Source organism: Taurulus bubalis (genome assembly GCF_910589615.1).
Source record: "Taurulus bubalis genome assembly, chromosome: 15".
NCBI lineage: Eukaryota > Metazoa > Chordata > Actinopteri > Perciformes > Cottidae > Taurulus > Taurulus bubalis.
Genome location: NC_136603.1, coordinates 10836332 through 10861150, shown reverse-complemented (window position 1 = coordinate 10861150; position 24819 = coordinate 10836332). Strand labels below are relative to the sequence as shown.

At 42.7% G+C, this 24819-nt stretch overlaps 1 protein-coding gene across 1 annotated transcript; it reads left to right on the top strand.

Moving 5' to 3' along the window:
- Positions 1-3352: 3352 nt before the first annotated feature.
- Positions 3353-19621, top strand: LOC306748238 (matrix-remodeling-associated protein 5-like; the record flags this gene model as incomplete). Its single annotated transcript, XM_079231383.1, has 11 exons — positions 3353-3531; positions 3975-4104; positions 5791-6032; positions 6398-6549; positions 7373-10983; positions 12103-12244; positions 13050-13185; positions 13576-14766; positions 14916-15123; positions 15808-16029; positions 16213-19621. 11 exons carry the CDS (start codon positions 3353-3355, stop codon positions 18337-18339), a joined length of 8340 nt encoding a protein of 2779 aa, XP_079087509.1. The 3' UTR covers positions 18340-19621.
- Between the last annotated feature and the right edge of the window lie 5198 nt (positions 19622-24819).

Genomic DNA, 24819 nt, shown 5'->3' with positions numbered 1-24819 from the left:
GTGCACCATGTGTGATTCATGAACTAAATTTGACATTAATTACACAATGATCATTGCTTTTCATCCAGGTAAATGTATCCATAGATCACCTTTGTACAAACACCTCTGTACCTTGTACCTTCCCTCTTCTCCCTCCAGTATTTTGTATTACTTTTCTGACACAATATACTGTAATTAGAGAAAAGAGTCAAAACAATAGAGAAAGAAACACATTTTGCAGTCAAGTTCAATAATGTGAATAACAGATCTGGGAGACGAACACAACTTAATAAAATGCAATTATGTTTTTAGCCAGGACTTCAGAGAAAGTTTATTCACACATCAAAGCCAGATCAAAAAGAATGCATAATGCACATGATTTGAAATTATGTATCGGCAAGCTGGTCTCTTCACGGCACTGAGTTGTTTACTTCCTGAATTCATGACTCAGCACTCCATTGGTTGACCTAGATAGCACCAAACCCCAGAGACAAAAAGATAGAGAGCAGTGATGACCAATGTACTTTTTAAAGTCTCAGTGGGATACATTGGCTGCAAGCACAGAAAGTCAGATTATAACTGCATTTATTTTTAACTGTAAGGCAGGTAGCATTTCATTCTTTGATTAATTAATGAATGTCCATGAAATAGGTCAACAACGGGCCTTTCATTCTGTTTTCTTTCTCCCCTTCTTCTGTCTCCCTTAAATCATTAATTCAGTCGTTCACCTCCCCCAAAGTGCCATTGGTATTACATTATGTCTTGATTTCTCCCTTTCCTTCCAGTCAGACAGACACTGATTCATTTATTATGTTCCAATACATTCCAATACAGTGATGGATATTGTAAGTGAGTTGGGATTGGGCCTAATGCTTTTCACAGCCATATCACAACTACAGGGAATCAGTGCAGCAAGAGAACTGCTATGCCCTCACACACCCACAGCGCCGCCAGTGACATGGGTTATATGTTGGTGGAGATTGGATTATAGGGAGCTGGGGGGATAAACAGTCATTCAAGATTAATTTCACAATCCATTATTCAGGCGGCTGATGTGAGAATTCAGTGGTGACCCTATTCTGACATCTGCTGCTGCTCTCTCGCAAGGCTGCCCCCATGTCAACAGACTTAAACTGTATATGCAACTTAATGTGGATGTTAAGAACTTCTATCTAAACAAACCATGTGGAAAGGGCCTCTAACACACACACACACACACACACACACACACACACACACACACACACACACACACACACACACACACACACACAAAGGCAGACCATTAAAGGATGGTGGGTGGGGGGTTAATGTGCTTACGGGGGACAACAGCTGAAGAGCATCAGTCTATTTTTGTTGTCCCTTGACTTAAGTCTCTCAGAAGGAGGTGTGATCATTATGAAGTGCCTGAGAATTTGAGATCACATGAAAGAGACAGTCACTTGTTTAGTTGCCCTCACCCACATCTCAGGAGAGCTGTCAGACGCTATTGGGGGAATCTACTGAAACACAACGTAGTATTTGTCTCATTGTCCCCAAACTGAATGGAGTCAAATGAGCATTCAATGGGCAGCTGGAGCCCTTACAGATACAAAACCACGTCAGAATTGGCCCAAACCTTCTTAGAAACAATACTTAGAAGGTTTGGGCCAATTTATCAAGGGCATTTTACAACAATTAACTTGATGTAAAATGTATAATTGAACAGTTAAATCAGTGGTTCTCAACCCCTGTGGAATTATTTTTTTCAGCCAAGTACCCCCTAACCAGCATACACCATTTTTAGTTGAAAAAAAGATGTAATACACAGCAGTCTGAGTTATTATAGAATATATAAAATACAGTTTATGAACTTACACTTATATTTTATTGAATATTTATTAAATAACTATTTTAAAGCATTTCTGAATTAATGCTAATTGACTTGGCCCCCATTTGAGAAACCACTGAGTTAAATGAATTAACACATGATAGGCTGTCCACCAAAAATCTGGGAAGGTGGGAGTCAGCCTAAGTTTTTGTAGCTCCACTAAAAGTAAGAAAAGGGTGTATTGAAGGACACTGATGAGGTAAATCATGAGGTGAAGCGAGAAGCTTAAGAAGTTATAAAATGCGTTGTGAGGCGGGTAAAATTAGCCTCGCCAGGAACATATGCACGTCTTTGGCCTACATGCTACGTAAAAACATCTGAGAATCGTAATTACTTGTTACCCCGGTGTTTCCAGAAAGCCCCTCCTTGGACAAACCCCTCCGCCGGAGCGTCACTCAAAGTTCACTTCAGTCCAGTCCCTTTTCCTAAGCTCACGTACACACTCGCACACATCCGATGTCATCCACACAAACGCGCGCACACACAGCGCCAGACGCGTTTGCATTGAGCCAGCCTGCCGCTTCCAGCGCTACTTTTCTTCTCATGAGACCTGTTGGGTGTTTGTTACCTGAAGGATTGTCTTGCTGTGCGGAGTTGACAAAGTGTGACTTCACTTTTTCCTCGCTCTCTCCTCCGTGACATCTTATGTGACAACTTTTTTTGGGGGGACTTTCTCACGTCAACAATCTCGGAGTTTATTGGTAAATTAACTGGTGCATTGCATTTCCGAAACGTGCAGTTGGATTAAAACCAGTATTTGATGGGCAAAATGAATACTTCTGGGAAGTAACTCCAAAGGATTTAAAGGTATGCTCTTATCAACCATGGCTATGCATTACAGTAATCTATGAATCACAGATGCTTCTGGTTAGAGTGCTCAATTTACTTCAATTTCCGTTTCAAATTGAAAAACCCTGTCAAAGCTATTGCAGTCGGTTTGATGAGTTAGAATGGTTTAAGTGCATTTGTTTTCTTATGTGAGATTAGATAAGAGGCAGAGAGAGAGGCAGAGAGCGAGCGAGAGAGAGAAAGAGAGAAAGAGAGAGAGAGAGAGAGAGAGAGAGAGAGGAGAGAGAGAGATTCTAAGGGGTCTAATTTAATGTCTTTCATTTACTCTTATTGAATCCTCCTGCACTTAAAAAATAAATGTATATGGTGAAATATGTCACTCCATTAACCTACTGGGCACACACACCCATGTGATAGCCCAGAGGTCTATTTTGTTTCTGACAAATACAAAGTGGATCTATCGATAGAGATTGTTGTGTGTTGTAAACTACAAATTGCAACAAATCCCCTCGTTTTGGGGGCTGTTTGAATATAACTTGGCTTCTGCGTGCGTGAGGGAGGGAGAGAGTGAGAAAGAGAGAGAGAGACTGAGGCTCTCATCTGGATTTTGACATGTCACTGTGGTGTACTTTGCTGCCCTCCACCAGTCTTGATCTTTTTGTTTGTATTTGGCAGAGATAATCCCAGCGTTGCTTCTCCTCTTGTGGAGTGAAGATGTACTGGAGTGTGTGTGCGCCGCTGACTCTCCTGGTTCTGACACTTGCAGTGCAGAGGGGGCAGGCCTGTCCCAGGAGCTGCAACTGTTACCAGGCCAACGAAGTCCACTGTACATTTCGCTCCCTGCTCACTGTACCTTCTGGCTTGCCTCTATACACACGCCGCATCAATTTAGGGTAAGGGAATGCATGTAAAACCCATACACAAACGATGTATGTGCTTACAATAATAAAGTGCTTTTATTTAACTTGCAAACACAGTCTCACAGAGGGGATCCAAGTGTCAAGCGTTAAATCTATGGCCTGCTTTTTATCTGTTTTTATTTACTTATTTTCTTTATTGCTTGCATTCTGTATTTTACTGCGCTCTCTTTTAACATGTATTTTATTATGCTTTCTTACCTGTTGTAATGTTTTTGCCCCTGTTATGGTCACTTTGCTTTAATTTTTTTTTGTTTTCTTGACTCCTGTACAGCACGTTGTGACCTTTGTCTGTGATAAGTGCAATATAAATAAACTTTACTTACTTACTTAATTGATGTGCTAATATGGAAATAACAGTATTTGTTGACTTACTGACGTCGCAGGTTGATGATTTGGTTTCTGTGTGCCCCGTATAGGTTCAACAGCATCAGCAGGATCCATGACAGTTCTCTGGCTGGACTAAAGAAGGCAGAGCTTCTGATGCTTCACAGCAATGACCTCCACCATCTCCCAGAAGCAGCGTTTAGAGATATGAAATCATTACAGGTAAACAGAAAGAAGAGCAACACAAACAGGTGTCAATATCACGGTACAGTACTGAAAAGAGAGACATTTCTATTCAAAACCAAACTGTATGGTGGATGATGACAGCCAACATGTTGAGGCGGTGGAGATGATTCTCCAGAGGCCTCTTGTGGTTGTACAGTTCTACTTTATGGGGCCGGACTTACCAGCAACCAGCATTGACAGTGTCCTGAAATGCTTTGTGCCAAAACAAACTATTGATTCTGGATTATAAAATATATGACTGTTAATAGGGAAAATAAATCATTGTCTCCTCAAATATTTAATCTTTGACTCTTTGGAGACTCTTTTTTTTTTGCAGTGCACAGTTGTGAAAATCCAATTTGGACTCAGTCTTCATAAAGGGCACTTTATTCCCTCTCCAGCCTCAGGCAGGGGTGTCACACAGAGGCTCCTGCACTATTTCAAAGGTCCTTTGTTCAAGAAAGCTCAGCTCTTAGACTTTCTTTCTTTGTGTGTGGTACTTAAGAGAGATGAGTATAATTAAACGGTTGACGGAACCAATTTAAGTTTTTAGTATCATGAATAATGCAGAGTTAATCAAGATATATAGCATTTGTCAAAATAGTGCAATTAAGAGAGGTCCCTACATTGACAAATATGCTTAAATCTTGCAGTCATACTGTTGATACAAATTGATAATACAAATATACATTTTATATTTACTCTGGGAAAACAGTATGCACATTAATTTAACAATGTGTATGATTTTGTTAACATTATTAAGCATATTTTTGTAATGTCTAGACAACTAATGCATAATTTATGTGCAGTCCTTCTTTTCACTGCTTAGTGATAGGAAACACGCAGGACATCTTTGCAGCATCCTAAGGACAGAATTTGCAGTCTGTCGGGAAGCGATATTACTCAACAAGCGATTGTTCCCATCATCTCACAGGCAGATGCTGATATATTTGCCATTGTGGGATAATAGGATCAAGATTTCCATATGCTGACATCTTCACATTTTAGATCTGTTAGCAGCTGGAACGCCGCCAAAGTCTGCCTAAGTCGCCTCCCTACAGAGCAGATTTATCATAAGCCTCACAGAAACACAATTCCACAACACGGATTTCGTGGTGTGCTTTCTTAAAATATGGTGGGTTCTCCACACATGACAAAAATAGCAATGGATCGTCTTAAGTATAAAGGGTTAAATTCCATATTTGACACCCAATGCTCGAACTGTCACAGTTCAGCTTCCAGTCTCTCCTGCCACACTGTCTCTCACACGCCTAATTGGTTAATTTAGTGCACCTGTTTGTCACACCCATCTCATCAGCTTATTCTGTACACCTGTTGGTCACACCTCGTCAGCTCAATTACACCTACCTGTCCACTCTGCTGCACCTACTCCCTCTGGTATATAAGCCCCAGTTTCACTCACATTCACTGCCAGATTGTTCTCTGTGTTATGCCAGACAGCATTCAATCATTTTTGCGTTCAAAGAGTTTTTCACCTCCTCATTCCAATTCCCCTCACATAATTTGTCATAAATTACATATACATGCCAGTGGTGTTCAGTGACAGACTCATGTACATTGCAAAAAACTTGGTTTCTTCATCAGCTTTGATGCCTCTTATTTGATTACTCCTTTAATCCTTCGTTGCTTCCAATCACTCCATTTCCTCGCCGTCCCCCACAGATACTAAAGCTGAGTTATAACAAGCTGAGAGAGATCTCTTCATCTCTGACCTTCTCTGGCCTGACCTCACTGCTCCGCCTGTACTTGGATCACAATCTCCTCCAGCACATCCACCCCCGGGCCCTGCTCCAGCTGACTAGCCTCAGGCTGCTGCGTCTGCAAGGGAACCGGCTGCATCAGCTGCACCCTCACACTCTGTGCACACTGTCCCTCCTGAATACATATTACTTCTCTACCCTCAGGTGAGCTTTAACACTTAAGGCACATAAAGTAATACTTATTGATATAATATTTTTAAACACTCCTCAAAGAAAACTAATAACCTGATGACAAAGGTAACACTTATATTGCTGGTTATTGGTATTTAGACAATAATACACTAAAGCTACAGCATTGTCTCTTCACCCTTTTTAGATTAATGTGGGTTAGATGTAGGTCTGAACATGAAGATGATGAAAAATTATAATACATGATTAAACTCTTACCTGTCACCTCTCACTGCCCACTCCCACTCTTTCATCCATTCCTCTATGACTTTGATTAAAACTCTGTGTCCCCCCTCCCCCTTGTCACCTCAATCTGTTCTTTGCTCTGTTTTCCCCTCTAGACACCTGGACCTGTCCAACAACAGCCTAACCACTCTGCCCAGAGAGACCTTAGCGACAGCACCTCTGTTGGAGACTCTTGCGCTGCAGGCTAATCCGTGGAGTTGTGACTGCAGGATGACCTGGTTTCTCACTTGGAGTCTGGCTCATCCAGGTGACTGTCACGTCGGAGATATTATTTGTTTTCACTTGTGGTTTTGTCTCCCACATGCACACACGTGGTATGCAGGCCATTGTAGTGCCTCTGAGCCATATTAAGTCAGTCAAAAAATATGCAAAAATGTGGTGGGTAATGCAACATGTAAATTGCTTGAGTGACTAAAAGAGAATAAATAGATTAGGAGATATGGTAAGAAGGAGCATTGGCAATGGATGGAGAAACTGATACTCATGTGTTGATAATTCCAGTCAATAAGCAGTCTAAATACCATGTCAGATCCAGGCAGATGATAGAACGATAAAAAAAAAACTTTACATAACATATCTGGTTTTGTTATCTTGATACCTCTGACATCTCTACACCTGCTTTTTATATCTTCTCTGTTTTCCTTCATTTTCTCTATCTCTTCCAGTGGGTCTTGTGACTGTTATTGAGATATAAAAGAGTGCTGCACCATGAACTGCGTCTCATCGATATGCCAGATTTAACCTGCCATGACTAATCTATGATGACAGCATTGATGTGTGCAGAGAAATTAAATATAGGCTAATGATTGCTGTGTAATAATGAAGTGAAGTCATTTTTCTGATTTATGAGTAGATAAAGTAACCATACCGAATTAGTAAAAGATATAGGGTAATAGATGCTTAAGATGAGCTGGCATGACTAATATATGACACCCCTAATAAGTGCAGATAGCTTAAATATGCACTAATATGCTTCTTTGGTTGCTATGCTATTATACACAGTTGATATGCCAGAGATGGTAAGGATGTCATTCATGACATCATTTCCTCTGCCTCTCTCTTTCAATTAGGCTTAATGAAATGTTCCAGCGGCCCTCAGTGTCCAATCTGTGCCTCGCCCAATTCCCTTCAAGGTCAGGGCTTGCTTGACCAGACTGACCTCTCGTGCACCTCACCTCTTATCGCCTCCCCAGGAAGAGACACACCTTTGGAGACAGAACTCGGTGAAATCCAATCAAGTGAATCCTTCCAAGAGCCTTTAGGCACTGCCTCTCTGAGTCTGTCTGATCAACAGGGGAACAGTGTCGATCTGGGATGCAACGTCACTCACTCTTCTGAGTTCCAGGATATTGCTCCGCCTCCAGATCTCTCTCTTTCCTCCTCTTCTCCTCTCCCCCTTGCTCTGTCACTCTCCCTGGAGTGCCCCGTGGAGAGACAGAGCTATGAAAATCTTTGGAGGATTCTTGCTTACTACAGTGAGAATGCGGTTCGCCTGGAGAGGGGGATCATGCTGAGTAAAACCCCGGCGTTGACCTACCGCTACAAGCAGGCAGCAGAGACCGAAGGATATTATCACACTGGAGTCGAAGCTTCTGTTAAACTCAGTCCACAGTGGCTGCTACAGCCAGCCATTAGCATTCAGCTAAACAGAGCGCAGTCTAACAGACACAAAATCCAACTTATATACTCAACAAGAGTCACTGCTCATCCGGACCCTGCTTCTCATATCGCCATGTCTGCCACTCCCTCTCACCCATGGGTGCTTATTTTAACTAATCACACCACCACGGCCCTGGCGGCAGTAGCAGGCAGTAAGGTGGAGCTATCATGCTCTTTTTTAAGTTCTAGTAACCCCAAAGTACAGTGGATTCTCCCAGATGGGTCCATGCTCATCTCCCCCTCCAGCAGTCTAGATGGTAGGCTCCAGGCTTCAACCTCTGGATTACTTCTACACAAAGTACAGCTCTCAGATTCAGGGATTTACCACTGCATAGCCAGGGCAGGCAGGGATGTAGATGTTCTCCACCTGCGACTGGCAGTGGAGGAGTCCTCTGTACCGCCTTCAGGTGAGCAAGTGGGACCTCCTGTCACCGGAGACATCGGGGAGCCCATCAGTCTGTCCTGCAATGCATCTGGTTCACCAGCATCTCATTTGAGTTGGGTGTTACCAGATGGAAACATAGTAAGGCGGGGATTTGTTGTATCAGGTGGGCTCACTATACAATCAAATGGAAGTCTGTCTCTGCCTGACCCGACTCAGAAGAATGCTGGTCATTACCGCTGCATTGCTGTCAATCAGTACGGTAGTGACTCTCTGTCCATGCAGCTGGAGTTAAACTCACGACACCTCCCTCCACTTAGGACTTCATTTCCCACAGGGCCACAGTCAGCCGCTGGCAGGTCAACCAAGATACGAGCTCCATTACTAGTGGAAGAAGGATCAGGGGATGAAAAGGAGGAAGAAGGGAGAACTCTTTTTGGCAATAGGAAGCACCCAAGACCTCTCCAACCTCCCCCAAACGGACGTTATCCCATCGGAACACCCAGAAGACCTGGTCTGAGGAGGGACGGCCCCCCGAGAAGAGGAGGAGGGCCTTCATCATCCAATGACCAGAGAAGAAACCGCTTCGAGAACAGACATAGAGTTACCACAAACAAACAAAGAATAGACCCTCAGAAGTGGGCTGACCTCCTTGCTAAGATACGACAAAAGACAGTTCCCACTAATAACAGCCAACCCATCGACGCAGGAAAGCCCACAGATGAACCACAGGGAGGAGGCAAAGGTGGAGACACAGGAGGACACGAGGGACATCATGATAAAGAAAGAGGTAGAGCTGAGGGAGCTGAGGGAGCTGATGTGGAAGCGGAAACTGAAGGGTCATCTGTTGATGGCACTGATCTACAAGAGGAAGGCTTACAGCACAATCATCCTGTTCAAACAGAAACACAAACACACACAGAGACAAATACAGACACTGAAACAGAGACGGAGATAAATAAAGGGACGGAGGCGTCAACAGAAACACAGACAGAGAGTGAGAACAAGACAGAGAGAGAGACAGAGAAAGCATCTCCACAGACGGAGACAGTGACAAACCCAGAGACACAGAAAGAACCAGTCACATCTAAACCAATCTCAAGAACAAATGAAATTGTCCCAGGTGAAGGAAGTGAGCCAGAAGCAAACACCAACCCATCTAAGACCAGGCCCCAAAGCCCCCGACAGGGACTCTTTCCTAATTTGGTACCAAACTCTAGGCCTCAAAAGCCTTGGACGTCTCGCAGGAGAATTGGACAGCAAAGACGAATCATCAACAGGCCCAGGGTGCGCCCTATGACCCCATCCCAACCTCTCCCTGATGCTACGAACCCAACGCCACGAGCTGCAACACCTGACACTACCACAGATCAAATTAATATGTCGTCCACAACCACAACTCCAGCTATTACGGTGACACGGAGTGACCATATTTGGACTGCTCCAAATGTGGCACAGCATCTTCCGTCTTCCCCTGTGTCTAACACTCATGGTATCGCCACTTCAAAATCTGCCTCCCCCTCATTGACTCCATCTTCCTCCGCTCGAACCTCATTATCCCCCTCTCACATAAAGATACATATAGACATGGTGACTCACTCAGCCAACATCCCAGACACTGCAGGGTCCACTCTCTTCAACACACTGACAACAGAACCCACTCACTCGGATACTGCAATCACACAGACACATGAGCCACACACACACGCAAGGACACATACACATGGCATACAGAGACAAACAGAAACCCACACAGCCTTAGGCAAACATGTTGATTCACCCCCAAGCAAACACAGTGAAGAGCTGGGGATGAATTTGTCGGGTGTACCATATGAATCCCACTTCTCCACCTCTCTCCTACCCACTTCTTCCTCCATTATTTCGTCTACAGTCCCCAGCGCAACAACTACTGCAAACATCCCAACAAGCCCTTCTATTTCTCTCAAGAGCCCTTATTCTACTAGTTCTGATGGAAGCACAACAAGTGCATTGACTACTACAGCTAGTGACCACACATTTCCCACAACAGCTACAAGTACTCCTAAGACGACAAGTCCCATCATACCTACTACAACTGCCATTATTATCCCAACACCCGACACTACTAAAAGTACTACAGTTACTCCTACCTCTACTACTACCACAACTCCCATTGTTACATCTACTACTCCCACTTCCACTACTACCTCCTCAATTAGATCTTCTACTACTTCTTTTACTACTACTACTACCTCTATGAGTACTACAATCTCATTCAAAGCTATTCCCACAACTCTTAACCCCACTACTACTATGACTACTACTACTACTACTACTACTAAAACTACTTCTCCTACGAGTAGTACTAAATTTTCCATCTCAGCCAAAAGTTCTCCAACTACTACAAAGGCAGCTATATCCAGTACATCAGCTACTATTACCACGACAACAACACTACTGACATCAACAAGTAGCACAGCATCATCCAGAGAGAGGCCGAGCGTTGTCCATGTTGATCCCAAAAGAAGGCCTGCTTCTGGGGTTGCAAACCAAAGTCGACCTTCTACTGAGGGGAAGAACCCTGCAGCCAATTCTATTCCTGATTCACACAGCAGCCGGCCACACTGGCTCCCCTCACCTCCGCTCCCTGCCGCCCCTGTGGTGAGTTCATATCAATTTATATAACACTCTATTGGATTATTTTACCCCAAATGGATCTTTAAAGAAGCACATATATTATAACAAGAGTAAGAGCCAAGTTAGGGCGACGATTTATTCTTATTTGTTAATTGAATTGCTCATTTCTGTAATGTTTCCTCATTTTTCTGTTCCTTGCTTTCAGTCATTCACTCAATCAGTAATTTTTTAAGTGCACTCTTAAATGTAATTTGCGATTCATATACCTTATATAAATATATTGTCTTTGTCAGCTAAGTGGAAGTCAAATTAACATTTATTTTTTAAGTGAGTGCTGGTCCAGAAAGAAATAACTCACACTTACGCATGCGCTCCCCCCCCCCCCCCCCCCCCCCCCCCCCCCCCCCCCCCCCCCCCCCCCCCCCCCCCCCCCCCACACACACACACACACGACTGTGCAAGCCCTCTGGCGAAACATAAATGCACAATAGATCTGAGAATAGTCTAATCTTTATCCACATGACCCGCTATTTAACCGAAGGGATGTTTATGACAATTCTTCAATTTCATGGGTTTTCCCGAGCTCTACCAGACTCCCTGCCAGATCTAAAGAAGAGATGAAAAACACATGTTCCATAATCAGCAACATTTGTGTTTAGAGACCCTAATCCCAAGGGATTGGAAATACTCAAATGTTAAATCATTTCCAGAGCTCTTTTGACAAGCCTCCACAGACCAAACCACTGGGTCCAGCCCAAATGATTCGTAATCTGGGATTACAGTATTGCTTTATTGTATTTGTGAACCACAAATGCTTAAAAATCATTACTGTTTAAATGTTTTTAATAAAAGTAATCACAAACTTTTCCAAAAGGTTTTACTGATGAGTTCACATATTCATGTTTTACTGATGAATAATAGTCTTCATCCTTACCCCCAGAACTAAGTTTTGATTCATCTGTTGTTTTGGTCTGGTATTGTTCCTTGAAATTGATTTATACACTCAGCACTTGGCCAAATTATATATTGATTACATTACATTGTTATTTATAATTTGGTTTCCATTGCTGTTAAAATTAGATGGATACAATCTAGTATCCATTACTATGCCACTATAATCTTTTTATTAAATTGTTTTCATAGGCCCCAGTAGTGAGATCCAGACCAAGGATTGCAGACCCACACATCAGGACGGTGTCATTCCCAGCAGAGAGCACTGCCAGGCTGGCTTGTGAAGCTCAAGGAGAGCCAAAGCCCTCCATCACATGGACTAAGGTCGCCACAGGTACAGACAGTGCACCGTCATTTTTTTCAGCATACACGTATCTCTGAAACAAAACATCCTTAAATGCATTAATGTTTAATTCAGGGTTAAGTTTTTACCTTACCTTCATTGTCCACAGAGGCCTATAAAATCTGGTTCAGGCACTGATGTAAAAACTCAACAAAGTTTTCCAATTTACTCAGTAAACCTGCTCTCAGAAACTTCAGGTTTAGGCCTATATTTTCAAGTATGCTGGGAAACAGAAATGCTTAATTATATATGTGAATATACAATTCATTTATACTGTGAAAAAGTACAGACTTCACCTTTTTAAAGACAGAATAAGGAGAGGTTTGTATTTATATCCTGAGGTCATAGATGTGAAAGGAAAATCCGCCTCAGCTTTAGTATGTACTATAACTAAACGAATATGAACACATTTTACACTGACGAAATAACCCATTAACACCCAGCATTACGCACTGGCTTGACCACAATAAGCTTTTCTTCTGCTTGCCATGTGGGAAAGACATATTGCAAGAAAGTAATGGAACATTTTGTGCACTGCATCACTGGGTTTATTACATGCTGTGCCACTCGGCATGTCCCTGATCCTCCTTTCCTCTGTCTCTTACTCATTGTCTAACTTTCTTCCCCAATTTCTCTCTGTTTTCCCACTCTGTCTCCTAACTGCTGCTCTTCTTGCTGTCTGCCTGACTCTCTCTCTCTCTCTCTCTCTCTCTCTCTCTCTCTCTCTCTCTCTCTCTCTCTCTCTCTCTCTCTCTCTCTCTCTCTCTCTCTCTCTCTCTCTCTCTCTCTCTCTCAGGAGCGGTGATGTCAATCCACTCCAGGGCTCAGCGTTTCGAGGTCTTGCCAAATGGCACCCTTGTTATCCAGAATGTTCAGCTGCAGGACAGGGGCACGTATATTTGCAGTGCACACAGCTTTATTGGTCGCGACAGGTGAGGTTTCTGATACCAGAATATTAATGCAACATATATAATTTATTTATAATTTCCAGGGGAAGAAATATTTTTCGTACTAATTACACATACCTATGGCAAACTGCAATTGAGTAATGAGTATTATAAATGTATTATGAATGCAATCAGACCTGTCATAAGTAATATGAAAATCACTCTATTTGACATTGTTTGACAGCCGATCTCAATATGTTAACTTGAATATTATGTTTTTCTAGGATTCATGTTCAAATTGTGTATGCATGCCTTTCGGTGTTCCCTAAATGTGTCATTCAAGACATTCATGGTTTGTTTTCATTGCACATGTATTTTAAATGTTTTCATGTGTTCATATATTGGGGTCGTGTGTGCTTTACTCTTCCATGATAGATTGCTATCCACCCTGGAAGTATGGACCCGCCCCCCTCGGATGCAGCTGGCCAGCTACAGAGAAGCTACCATTCATCAAGGTGGAGAGGTGCACTTGGAGTGCCAGGCGGACGGCGTTCCCAGCCCCCTGCTGTCATGGGTTCTTCCAGATCGTTCTGTCTTGACCTCTGCTGCTCCCTCCACCAGTCGCATCACTATGGACAAAAATGGAACCCTCCACATCTCAGTAACTTTACCGAGTGACAGAGGAGTGTATCGCTGCGTGGCCTCGAACTCAGCAGGTGCTGCCAGTGCCTCTGCTCGTGTACACGTGTCCTCACTGCCCCCGGTGATACAGCAACCCAGAGAGGAACACCTGCTCTTGTTTCCAGGGAGGCCTGTTTATGCTCACTGCTCTGCCCGAGGTGCCCCGCCACCAACTCTGCGCTGGCGAATCCCAGATGGGACTCTAGTCCGCCCATCCCAGTTTCTCCATGGCAATCTTTTTGTCTTGCCCAATGGGACACTGCATATTCGAGAGGTTGGACCAAAGGACTCGGGGAAGTACGAGTGCACAGCAAGTAATGCTGTTGGGGCAGATAAGAGAACAGTTAGGGTAGAAATAAAAGGGGGAGCAGAAGGAGAAAGACAAAACAAATCTCTTTCAACTTCACTTCATAAAGACAGAACTTTATCCATCTCTAGCCACCCATCAAATCCATTCAACTCCGCTAGACTCTCCCCATCATCGCCCTTTGAAAGAGCCAGGATCATGCCACTCACCCCCAGTTCTTCTCGCTCATCTTCTTACCCTCACAAACCCAATTCTACCAACTCATCTCCTAAAATCAATAAAACAGTCACTGCCTCCCCCACATACTTCACCAACGACAAAAAAACTAAACTCTCCTCTCTCTCCCCACCCTCCACGGTGCCTACAAATAACACCAAAGTGTCGTCCAGCATTGTGAAGAACACAATAACTACTTCCTCCTCCGCCTCCTCCTCCTCTGACAAAAGCAGAGCCTCAGCTGCTTTGCATCCCTTACCCATCTCCCCTTTCAGTAAGGCCCATATTGTCTCTACATCACCCTCCGTTACTAGTGTCCAATATGGTTTTTATTTGCAGCTCCACTGCTCTGTAACTGGAAACCCATCACCCATTATCATTTGGAGGACCCCCAACAGGAAACTGGTGGACATGCACTTCAGGTTTGTGGGACGTGGTTTTGTGAGAGAAAAAACGAGATCACTCACATTGTGTTCGTTGTACAATTATATATTTTGGTAATTCTGTTAGTATCATGTCTCAAGTGTATACTTATGATTTGTGTGTGTGTTTGTCAAAATTTAAATGACAGTTTTGACCGACGTCTGAAGGTGCACACTAATGGCACCCTGTCAGTCCAGAGAGTAACAGAGAAGGATGCTGGAGACTACCTCTGCATCGCGCGGAACAAGGTCTCAGATGATTATCGCCTCTTGCGTGTCTCTGTGGCGACCAAGCCTGCCAAGATCGAGCCTAAGCAGCCACTTACTCAAATGGTGTCATTGGGCAAGACACTGAAGGTGAGTTAAATAAGAAAAGTGGAATACTTTTTCATCTCTGCCTTGCTCCCAATAATGAAGTTCACTAAATAAACAAAAAAGCAATTATTGACAGTAATCATATATCACACATTTGAACCACATAATGCCTAAAACTTAAAAGCCAGTTGAACTTTTCGATCCTTATATTGTGTGTAGACAGTGAGGTGTGTTGGGTGTCTTCTATCACTGGGCGTGGTGCCAAACATTTCTACAGCTTCAAGCTGTCTTTGGTTGTTGTTTTTTAATCAAAAGGTGCTCCACATTTTTTGGACTCAAAAAGAAAAAAACAACCTGTCATGATTCTGTTATGAATCATCAACAGTGGCCTCGAGGGGATACTTCTTCACACATTAATATTTAATACTTAATGAAAACTATGTCAAGCAGGATGAAAGAGGACACTGTATTGTATTATACTTACCACAATGCCCTTAATTTCTTTCTTGATTTAAAAGTTAATGAGCTTCAAATTCTTACATTTGTGTTGCTTAGTAGTGTTTTCTACTGTGAGTTTTCTTTTTGTAGGGCATAAATAGAGCCTTAAAACAGAATGCATCACTCCTTACAAAGATAATATATTATTTCTCAAAAGCTCAGCTTCCATCAAAAATAAAAGCCACAACAACTTCTCAATATTAGCAATAATTATCCCATTCCTTGCAGGTGGACTGCCAGGCATCAGGACTGCCTGACCCGGCAGTCCGTTGGAGCCTACCGGATGGAACCATGGTGAACAGCGTGTTGCAGGGGGAAGACAGAGGCGGGCGAGCACGGAGATTAACTGTGTTTGAAAATGGGACGTTACTGGTTCCAGCAGTGGGTATGGGAGAAGAGGGAGACTACACGTGTTATGCTGAGAATCAAGGAGGTCAAGACACCATGAAGGTAAGAAAAACAGTTTCTCCGACTGAAGAATATTAATTTATTTTATTAATGAAGGTTTTTATTTATATTAAATGTAATGAACATGTTGGGATATTATTCTATAAGAAAATGTTACTTATTCACAATCAACACAGAATAAATACAAAATGAATTCAATTCGTCATACAAATTCAATCTTTTCAGGTCAAAGTGAAGGTCATGATGACAATTCCACCAAACTTCACTGAAGACAGAAGCCACTATGTCATCAAAGTACACCCGGGGCTAACCGCCACAATTCGCTGCCGGGCCACAGGAGTTTCTGCCCCAACAGTGACCTGGTTTTCTCCAACAGGGCGTGTCATCCCGCAACGTTTGGGATCAGTTTTTTATTCTGAGCGGGTTGTGGCCCTTTCCGATGGAACTCTGGAGGTTCGTCTGGCTCAAAAGATCGACACGGGAAACTATACATGTCGAGCAAGCAGCCCAGCCGGGGAGAGGAGCATGGTGGTGAGCTTGGAGGTGGAGGCTCCTAACCCCGGACTGAGTGGCCGGGTCGGAGGAAGAGGTTGGAGTAATAGCAATGAGCCAGGCAGTGGTCCTTACAGTAGATCAGGGGGCAGCATTAATAATGCAGGGGTAAACAAGTACGGAGTTACCAATGCAGACACAAGCAAGCTTAGCAGCAATAACAGCAGCACCAATGGCCATAGTGATCATAATGGCAAAATAAGAAACATTGTTCCAAACACTGGCATTAGCAAAGCAACAAGCGGCTTTAATCCGGCCATCAGGGGTGAGAGTCGAGTTGGATTGAACAGGCCAGTCAGTGGAATCCCAACACAACTTGGAAGCAGTGCTATCAGTGTTGGGGTGAATCGAAACACCGGCATCATGAGTAACACTAATAGTCTGGGTAACAGCCCCAGCACAGTCAGAGGAGATAGTGTAGAAAGGAATCCTGGGACTTATAATAATGAAGTAATTGCAGGAAAGGCTGGTGATGACGCAAACACCAGTAGAAACAATGACAGAATAAGTGGTACTTCTAGAAATATTGGAGATTTTAGCAGCAGTGTGCCTAATAACGGAGCTGGTACTGGCACACTCGGAGGAAATGTGTTTAGTAGGAGTAGCAGCAGTAGTAGTAGCAGTATAGCTGCTAGTAATACAGGAACTACAAATTCTACTAACACTTTTGTGGGTGTGGTAACGACAGTGAAGCAGCGAGTGGTGAAAGGCCAAACTGTTCTTTTGCCATGCCCCTCCCAAGGCTCCCCTCCCCCTCGTCTGGCCTGGCTTCTGCCCGGTAACGGCGTGTTGCCAGCTCCTTACTATGGCAGCCGACTCATTGTGCACCGGAACGGCTCCTTGGAGCTGCGAGGAGTGCGGGCGAGTGATGGTGGGACCTTGTTATGTGTGGTTAGAGGGGAGCAAGAACAGACACGGATACAGGTGGAGCTGGAGGTCGTTGAGCCACAGGACGAAGCCAGATCGCCACACAGGGGAGTGGCTGTGGAAAGGCCTGCGCAGGAAAGTCGTTTAATAGAGGCGCCTCGCTCAGGAGCCTCACTGCATTCAGCTCAACCCTTAAGCTCAAAGCCAGTGTTGCCTGAGACGCTTCATCCAAGAATCCCAGTTACTCAACCGCCTCCAAACAGAGCCCAGTCTCTACCTGCTGCACCTCGTCCAGTTGGCCCTCCACCCCGCTCAACTAGCCCTGTCTCAGAGCCAGCAATGAGCACCAGAACAGCTGCCTCCGTGAGCATCATTAATGGAGAGACCCTTCGCCTGTCTTGCTCTGCTTCTCACACCCATGGATTCATCCAGGGCGCTCTCTCATGGACCATGCCCAATGGCAAGGTTCTGTCTCTGGGTGAGAGCGGTGACTCGGACAGGTACATAGTCCAAGAGGATGGATCCCTCACAGTGCAACAGGCCTCCGTGTTCGACCGGGGCACCTACACCTGCAGATCCACCAGCGTTGACTCCTCCTCAGTTTCAGTCATCACGGTTCCCGTCATCGTCATCGCCTACCCGCCACGCATCACATCGGGGCCCTCCCCTGTGACATACACACGCCCCGGGGTGGCCGTGGAGCTGCCGTGCCAGACAATAGCAACACCCCGGGCAGCGATCACGTGGGAAACACCAGATCTGACACAGCTGAGGGTGATGGCTCAAGCTCGTATATATGGCAACCGCTACCTTAGTCCGAAGGGTTCCTTGGTGATACAAAACCCGACAAGTAGGGATACAGGATTTTACAGATGCACCGCCAAAAATGTAATAGGTGTGGACACCCAAGCGACCTATCTGCACGTTATATAACCGGGTGAAGTAAATGCCAACATACAGCACAAAGACAGAGCCACCATCAGTCTTCTGTCCTGGTGAATGAACTCTTCTGCTGTCAACACTGTGCGTGTCCCACATGCCCAAAGGAACTGCAAGACTCTGCGCAGGAGCTACTGTTAAATCTCAGAAAAGACACTACTTGTATGGTATATGTCTCATGGACATATTTGTAATGTATTATTTTGTTTTCAATATCAATAATTGCGAGATTCTCTGCAGATGCAGCGTCATGTATGTCTGTCAGCATAAACAAATAATGTGCGTTTGAGGAGGGTTGTTTCATGTAGCTGGAGGTACACTTTTATTTGTTGTGCTTTGTTTATTTAAACGTAGGTATTGTTGAACCAAAGAAAACACGTGTTGGTGAAGCTGAAAGACAAACATGCTTTACTTTACCAGATTGCTTTATTTCATTACTTTAGACATTCATCCACTAACACTGAACTACAGTATATCATACAGTATTATACTGCCTTGGTAACTGAACATCACAAATGTCTATGGGGCAAATAATATAATCCTGGTAGGTATCCTTGGTGTATATTTACCCAATATTGGATTTTTTCAAATGTTACAAATTGGGACCTCATTCACCAAAATATACCTTGGCTTTAAAATGTCAGCTTGATATTTACCGTATTTACTATTAAAACAATGTTTTTGTTTTACTTTTTTTTAATTATTATAAACTACATCTAGTTTATTGTGGTGCAAAAACAGTAACATATATTGGCAGCCTTATTTGCATTATACTGCCTAAACGTTACATTGAAAGTGTAGCAGACTTTACAAACCAGCCAAACACCAGCTTCTCCAGAGCTTTTTGAACCCAACTCTACTCATGACTTATTTGTGGGTTTTAAAACTGACAAATATTGTTCTTCAAAAATCAAGTGTATCCCACATTTTCACAGCATTACGGTGCAGAATGATATACACTACAAAGCATGCATGTTTAACACAACAGTCAATTCTTTGAAGAGTGATCTTTGTGATTATTTAGATATTAAAGATTGTATAAATGTATGCATGGAGCCTGCCCTAAGTGTATGTACAAGGCCAGCAGCTCATAGTTAGCATGTTTCCTCTCCTCTTTGAAGTTTTCATTTTGCCCTTAAATTATTTGTCTTGTAAAGACTCTGTTGTAAGACGCCAGTGTTTTGTCACAAAAGGAGAAATTGTTAAATGTTATTATTGATGTCTCATTAGTTACGATGAACCCATGCTCTATTTTGAACAGCTTCATTTTATGAATAAAAATGGATCAAATAACTGAGTGTTACACTTGTGTGAGTGTGGGTCGAGTCAGATTGAGAAAAGAAAACACTTATAGTCTGAGTGCAACAGCGAGGAAGGAAACTCTCCCTTAAGTTTATTATGAGAACGAAAACTCCTTATCCCCAGCTCAGCTGTCCAACCAGGAAACAGAGTCTTAACTATTGATGAGACACATGTTGATGACATCATATTGCTCTCCCTGGGAAATGCAATAAAACTCTCAGCAGCCTGCAGAGCACCTCCAAGCACCACTCTGCGCTCACATCTGCCAAGTGCTGTTTATGGTGTGTATTCTGATTCCGCTAAATACTAATACTGGCTGAGTTCTGAGTCTGTAGTGCTGTATGTTGTTGATTGACACTGTTTGACACATGGAAGCAGTTCACAGCTGGTGAAAAGTTGTGGTTGACAGTATGCGTGGTGTGACGTCTATGCTGACGGCTCATTCAGTGACAAACCCTTGGTGTGTTGGCATTTAACAGATTTTTCTGATTTGGATTGACACCTCTACACTGATATTTAGCTGGACTTCCATTGGTAAACACTTTGTATCGTTTACTCTAATTGCCATTTTTTTCTGTCATACTACTCGCAAAGATTGGGTATTATTACAGTGCACTGCTCATACATGTCTAATAAGTATTAGCAAGCACACTTGCAACACAGCCCAGAACTCTCCTCAGCTCTTGAGGCAAAAAGCTGTCACTTGGTTAATTAAGCACTCCTCAAATGATTACCGAACAAACAAACAAAATAATGCAGTTTATTGATGTGAAGTTGCTCACAGATCAAAGGCGCATTCATTGAGGCAGTTTAGTTTAGTTTGAGTTTATAGTGCGAAAAATACCGCAGTAACAGTAGAGCTCTGTGTTGTGCTCAATAGGCCAGTTGTTCTCTGCTAAGGCCTTTCATGTTTTGAATTACTTCTTTTACAGTGTTGGAGCATTACCATCCTTTGTGGCACACCGGTTTTATGGTTTAATGTCCGGGATCCCTTGTGAGAAAATAAATAATTTCCAATCCTCTTTTGTATTGCAAATTTACAAGCATATACTGTAACTATGATAAAGAGCATCACATGGGCTTTTTATTTGGCATCTATTTCACTTTACCTTCTCTTGAAGACATTGCAGAATGAGTAAGATGTCTAGATTGCATTGGAAGCCACTAGCAATACCCTACAAACACTGCCTGTGAACATAAATTATGCCTTCTGTGCCATACAAATGAAATATAAATACTGCTGATGATCACAAGCTGTCAAACCTTTCCAATTACATCAATGATCTACAATCCAGCAATAGTGCATCAGCCCAGTCATTGTCACGATCATCATATCATTTCTGGTGAATAATGTTATACTACATTAGAACGTCAGAAAAAGCAAAATAATACATGAAAAAGCATTTCAGCCACACACTTAAGCAACATTATTAATACATAATTGCCACTTTACCTGGAGTCTCAACTGTGTATTTTATAATACAAAACACATATTGCTTATACATCTGCTCAGTTTTTACATATTCACAATCAATGGTGTCATCACAGTTTAGTCATGCCAACTGAGTCTGGCACATCAACAAGACACATGTTACAGTCCGCCCAGCTTTCATGTTTGTATCGGAGTGAAGAAGACAGACAACATCTAGTCATCTGGTTTAGTGTATGCTGATTTCTCGATGTGTTTAAATAGAAAGCAGGCGGTGCAACTCCTTTTATTTTAATGGGTAAAACTGGAGGCCTTTTCTTAACAGGAAAGGAACTTGATTATACTATACAGTGAACCACATGCGGTCAGGTGGATTATTTATAAAAAAATGTCCTGTGCTAAAGTTATCATCAGCGACATAAGCATTGTATTACTCAAGTTCAGTGACGTAATGTGCACAGTGAGGTATTCCACCACCCACTGAGAGGACTCAGACGGATTCATTACGTCCACATCTTTAATGTTGCTTTAGAACAACAATACACTTTGGGGTGAAGAATACATTTTGCTTTGACGCCTCATTAGATTTGCCCATCATGAATGTTCTTTGCAAATGCATTTATTTAAATGTGGTTTCTCTAATGGAATTATTAATGATATGAAAATACATAAAGGATCTGAAGTCTTTCATTTAACAGTAATACTCATTATATAACTGGAAATAATTGGAAAATTATTCCTGCATGGACAAGCAATGGGAAAAGCATTGCTTTGCACATTACACCTTCACCCTGTGGTTTCAGAATAGTTTATTTTTTTACATTACATCAACTCTAATACAGCAGCTCTAACTAATGTAATGTTAAAAGAGCAGATGGTTCACACACATTTCCCTCTATAGAGACCTATTGTTAGTTATTTCCCTTGTGTAAATTAGTAGCTGTCTATCTATAATAACACATTCACATATAGGTTTCCCCTTATAGGTATGACTCATTTCCCCATGCATTTATCAAGACAGGATGACTATTTTGCTGAGCTGCATATTGCTAAAGATCAACCAGTGTAGTAATGAGCACAAGAAAAAAAGGAGAGATTAAGCTGGAGTGTAAGGGAGGATGTTTACTGTAGCAATTATTTGCATCTCAACTTCTATGTTGTAACCAAAGCGTCAGTCGGCTGTTGTCATACAGATTTCCTAGACATGACATAATGGGAACACAGATGGTGACAAGAGACAAGATGCAACATGAGACACATGTGTGCCCTCATATTAAGTAGGTACACAGGCTAACAAACGTGTGCCTACATACAGAGCTTACAGGAACAATTAAAGAAGAAAAAGCAAAGAAAGACTCAAGACTACCATCTCAGTCAACAACATTCACTCAAAACACATCTCATGGCACATAGCTCACACAGTGATATCACCACTCACAAAAGGCTGTGTTTACACTGATGCTTAAACTCGTTAGCAGCTCATGTTAGCGTTAAAATAAGATCGGTTTCATTAGAAATGTGTTTTGTCAAAATAAAATCCTGAAGAAGACTGACCAGTCCATATTATTAAAATATAGTACTTGTACATTTGATACTTTAAGTACATTTTGATTATGATATTTGTACTTAATATATTTAAAATAAATGACTTGTAATGTCCATGTTTTGGTATTTTTACTTAAGTAAAATATTTGTGTACTCACACCACTGCAAATAATCTAATCAAAACCAGAGCAAAGCTCAGTTCAGTCACTGAGTTCAACACGGTTCCTGTCAGGAAGCATTCATCTGAATTCGACTGAGAGTCACTGACCTCAGCTCCACGTTTTTACTCCAGGGGAGACAAACGGTTACAGTATCCATCACAAAATACTGCTGAGAGCGGCCTTTGGGTGTTCTGTGGCACATGCAGCAGCAGCTGTGCGTGTTTGTGTGTCCATCTACTGTATACTAGTCGTGTGTTCATGTGTAGGATATTACAAAAAATGTGTGTGTCCGCCTGGTAGGGTGTGTCGGTCAGCTGGATGTTGTCATGTCAGGGAGTCTCCTTTCTCAGGAGAAAAGACTGACTCATGGGTTAACTGGCTGGCCTACTTTTACTGGGACTGGAAACTGGATCACTGCAGGACACACACACACACACACACACACCTGCAGGGGCCCAGTTACTGCATGTGCAATGCTTTTGACTTGCAAACCTTGCTCGGATGCAGATAACAAAGTCACAGTTAAATCCTGGATGACAGATGAAGAGTGTTTGGGGAGAGTGTGATTTGAATAAAGCCGACGCTGAAAGGTTTTGTCAGCATTCCCTATGAGAGGACATACTGAGTCTGCTTGATCTTATTGATACGAATGCAGTGCCTGTTCAGAATAGGATGGTTGCTTGGCCTCTGGTATTGCTGCATGCAGCTGTCTTGAGAATCACCAAAATAACTTCACCCTCGACACTGCGCTTCTTTGGGTCCTCAGCAATGCACCCATCAAGTGTGAAGTCGATTGGATGGACGGTAGTCTAGAAAATTACTAATGATTATTATGTCCCGTAGAACTTCGGTCTCTCTTTTCTGTTTTTCTTCTGCGTGCCCTTCGGCGGTGTAGGATCCACCAACCCCTTTGTGGACTCTGTTGCTCTTAATACTATATCAGTTGCTCTGAACGTATAATGACGCAAGTGAGTTTACATTGGAGTTCATTGAAAGCGTAGTGAGCTGTAATCAGACACCGAGGGGCAAAAACACTCGCCACAGTTGTTGAGAAAACTGAAGGACAGACATACCGGTACTGTAGATATAAACAGATAGAGACTCCTTCCATTTTGGTTAGCTTATTTACACGGCTACAAAAGAGTCTTCTCAGCTCTTACATCCAACCAAGACATCCCAAGGCAGCAGCAGCAGCTTAGCTTCACTCAATCAACAAACCTGAAATGGGTTGCTTAAATTGATTCTTTTAATCAATTATTGCTTTATTGCTTTGCTTATGAACCTCAATCTAGATTCCCAAAAGGCAAATGGATAAATGCAAACCTGACAAAAAGATCAGAGAGCTAGCGATAGTGGTGCATCTGCTCAACAGAGGCCTGTAGACTGGTGTCAGCACTCAAAGTTTAAAACATGCTAAAATGTACCAAGTCTACATGCATAATAGTTTTCTACATACATATTTATGGAAGTCCTAAAGCTGCACTATTCAATATCTATTATAATAAGGGCAGTTAGTGTTCATGCTTCGCACCGTGAGTCGCGTCGATGTCGAAGGCAGATAGGAAGTTTTGTATTGATAGAAGGAAGAGTACCTGGGAATATTGCGGAAGGGAGTGTTTCTATCGTTGTTGTAACTTAGTGATTTCGAAGAGAAACCCTGAAACTTTCATCGGATTTAATAAATTCAGTGTCACACTGGGACACTGGCCCATTAAAACAAACTAATGCATTGTGTTGTGGGAGAAGACTTAGAAACAACACTGCAAATGCAATTCTGGGTTGATTCATAGCGACAGAACCACCAATTTGATAATTGAATTGTCATATTTTGAAAATGTTTCTAGCACCCCGAGACACAGAAACATTCACACACACACGCACACACACACACATGGATAACCCTGGTTTAGTGCGACATTTTCATCCACATGTCCCCTATAATTATAGACATAAATTGTAAAGCAGCTGTGAGACAAACACTCTTTTTTTGGGATGACAAGCGGAACACACATACACGATGTACTTTGCACATTATAT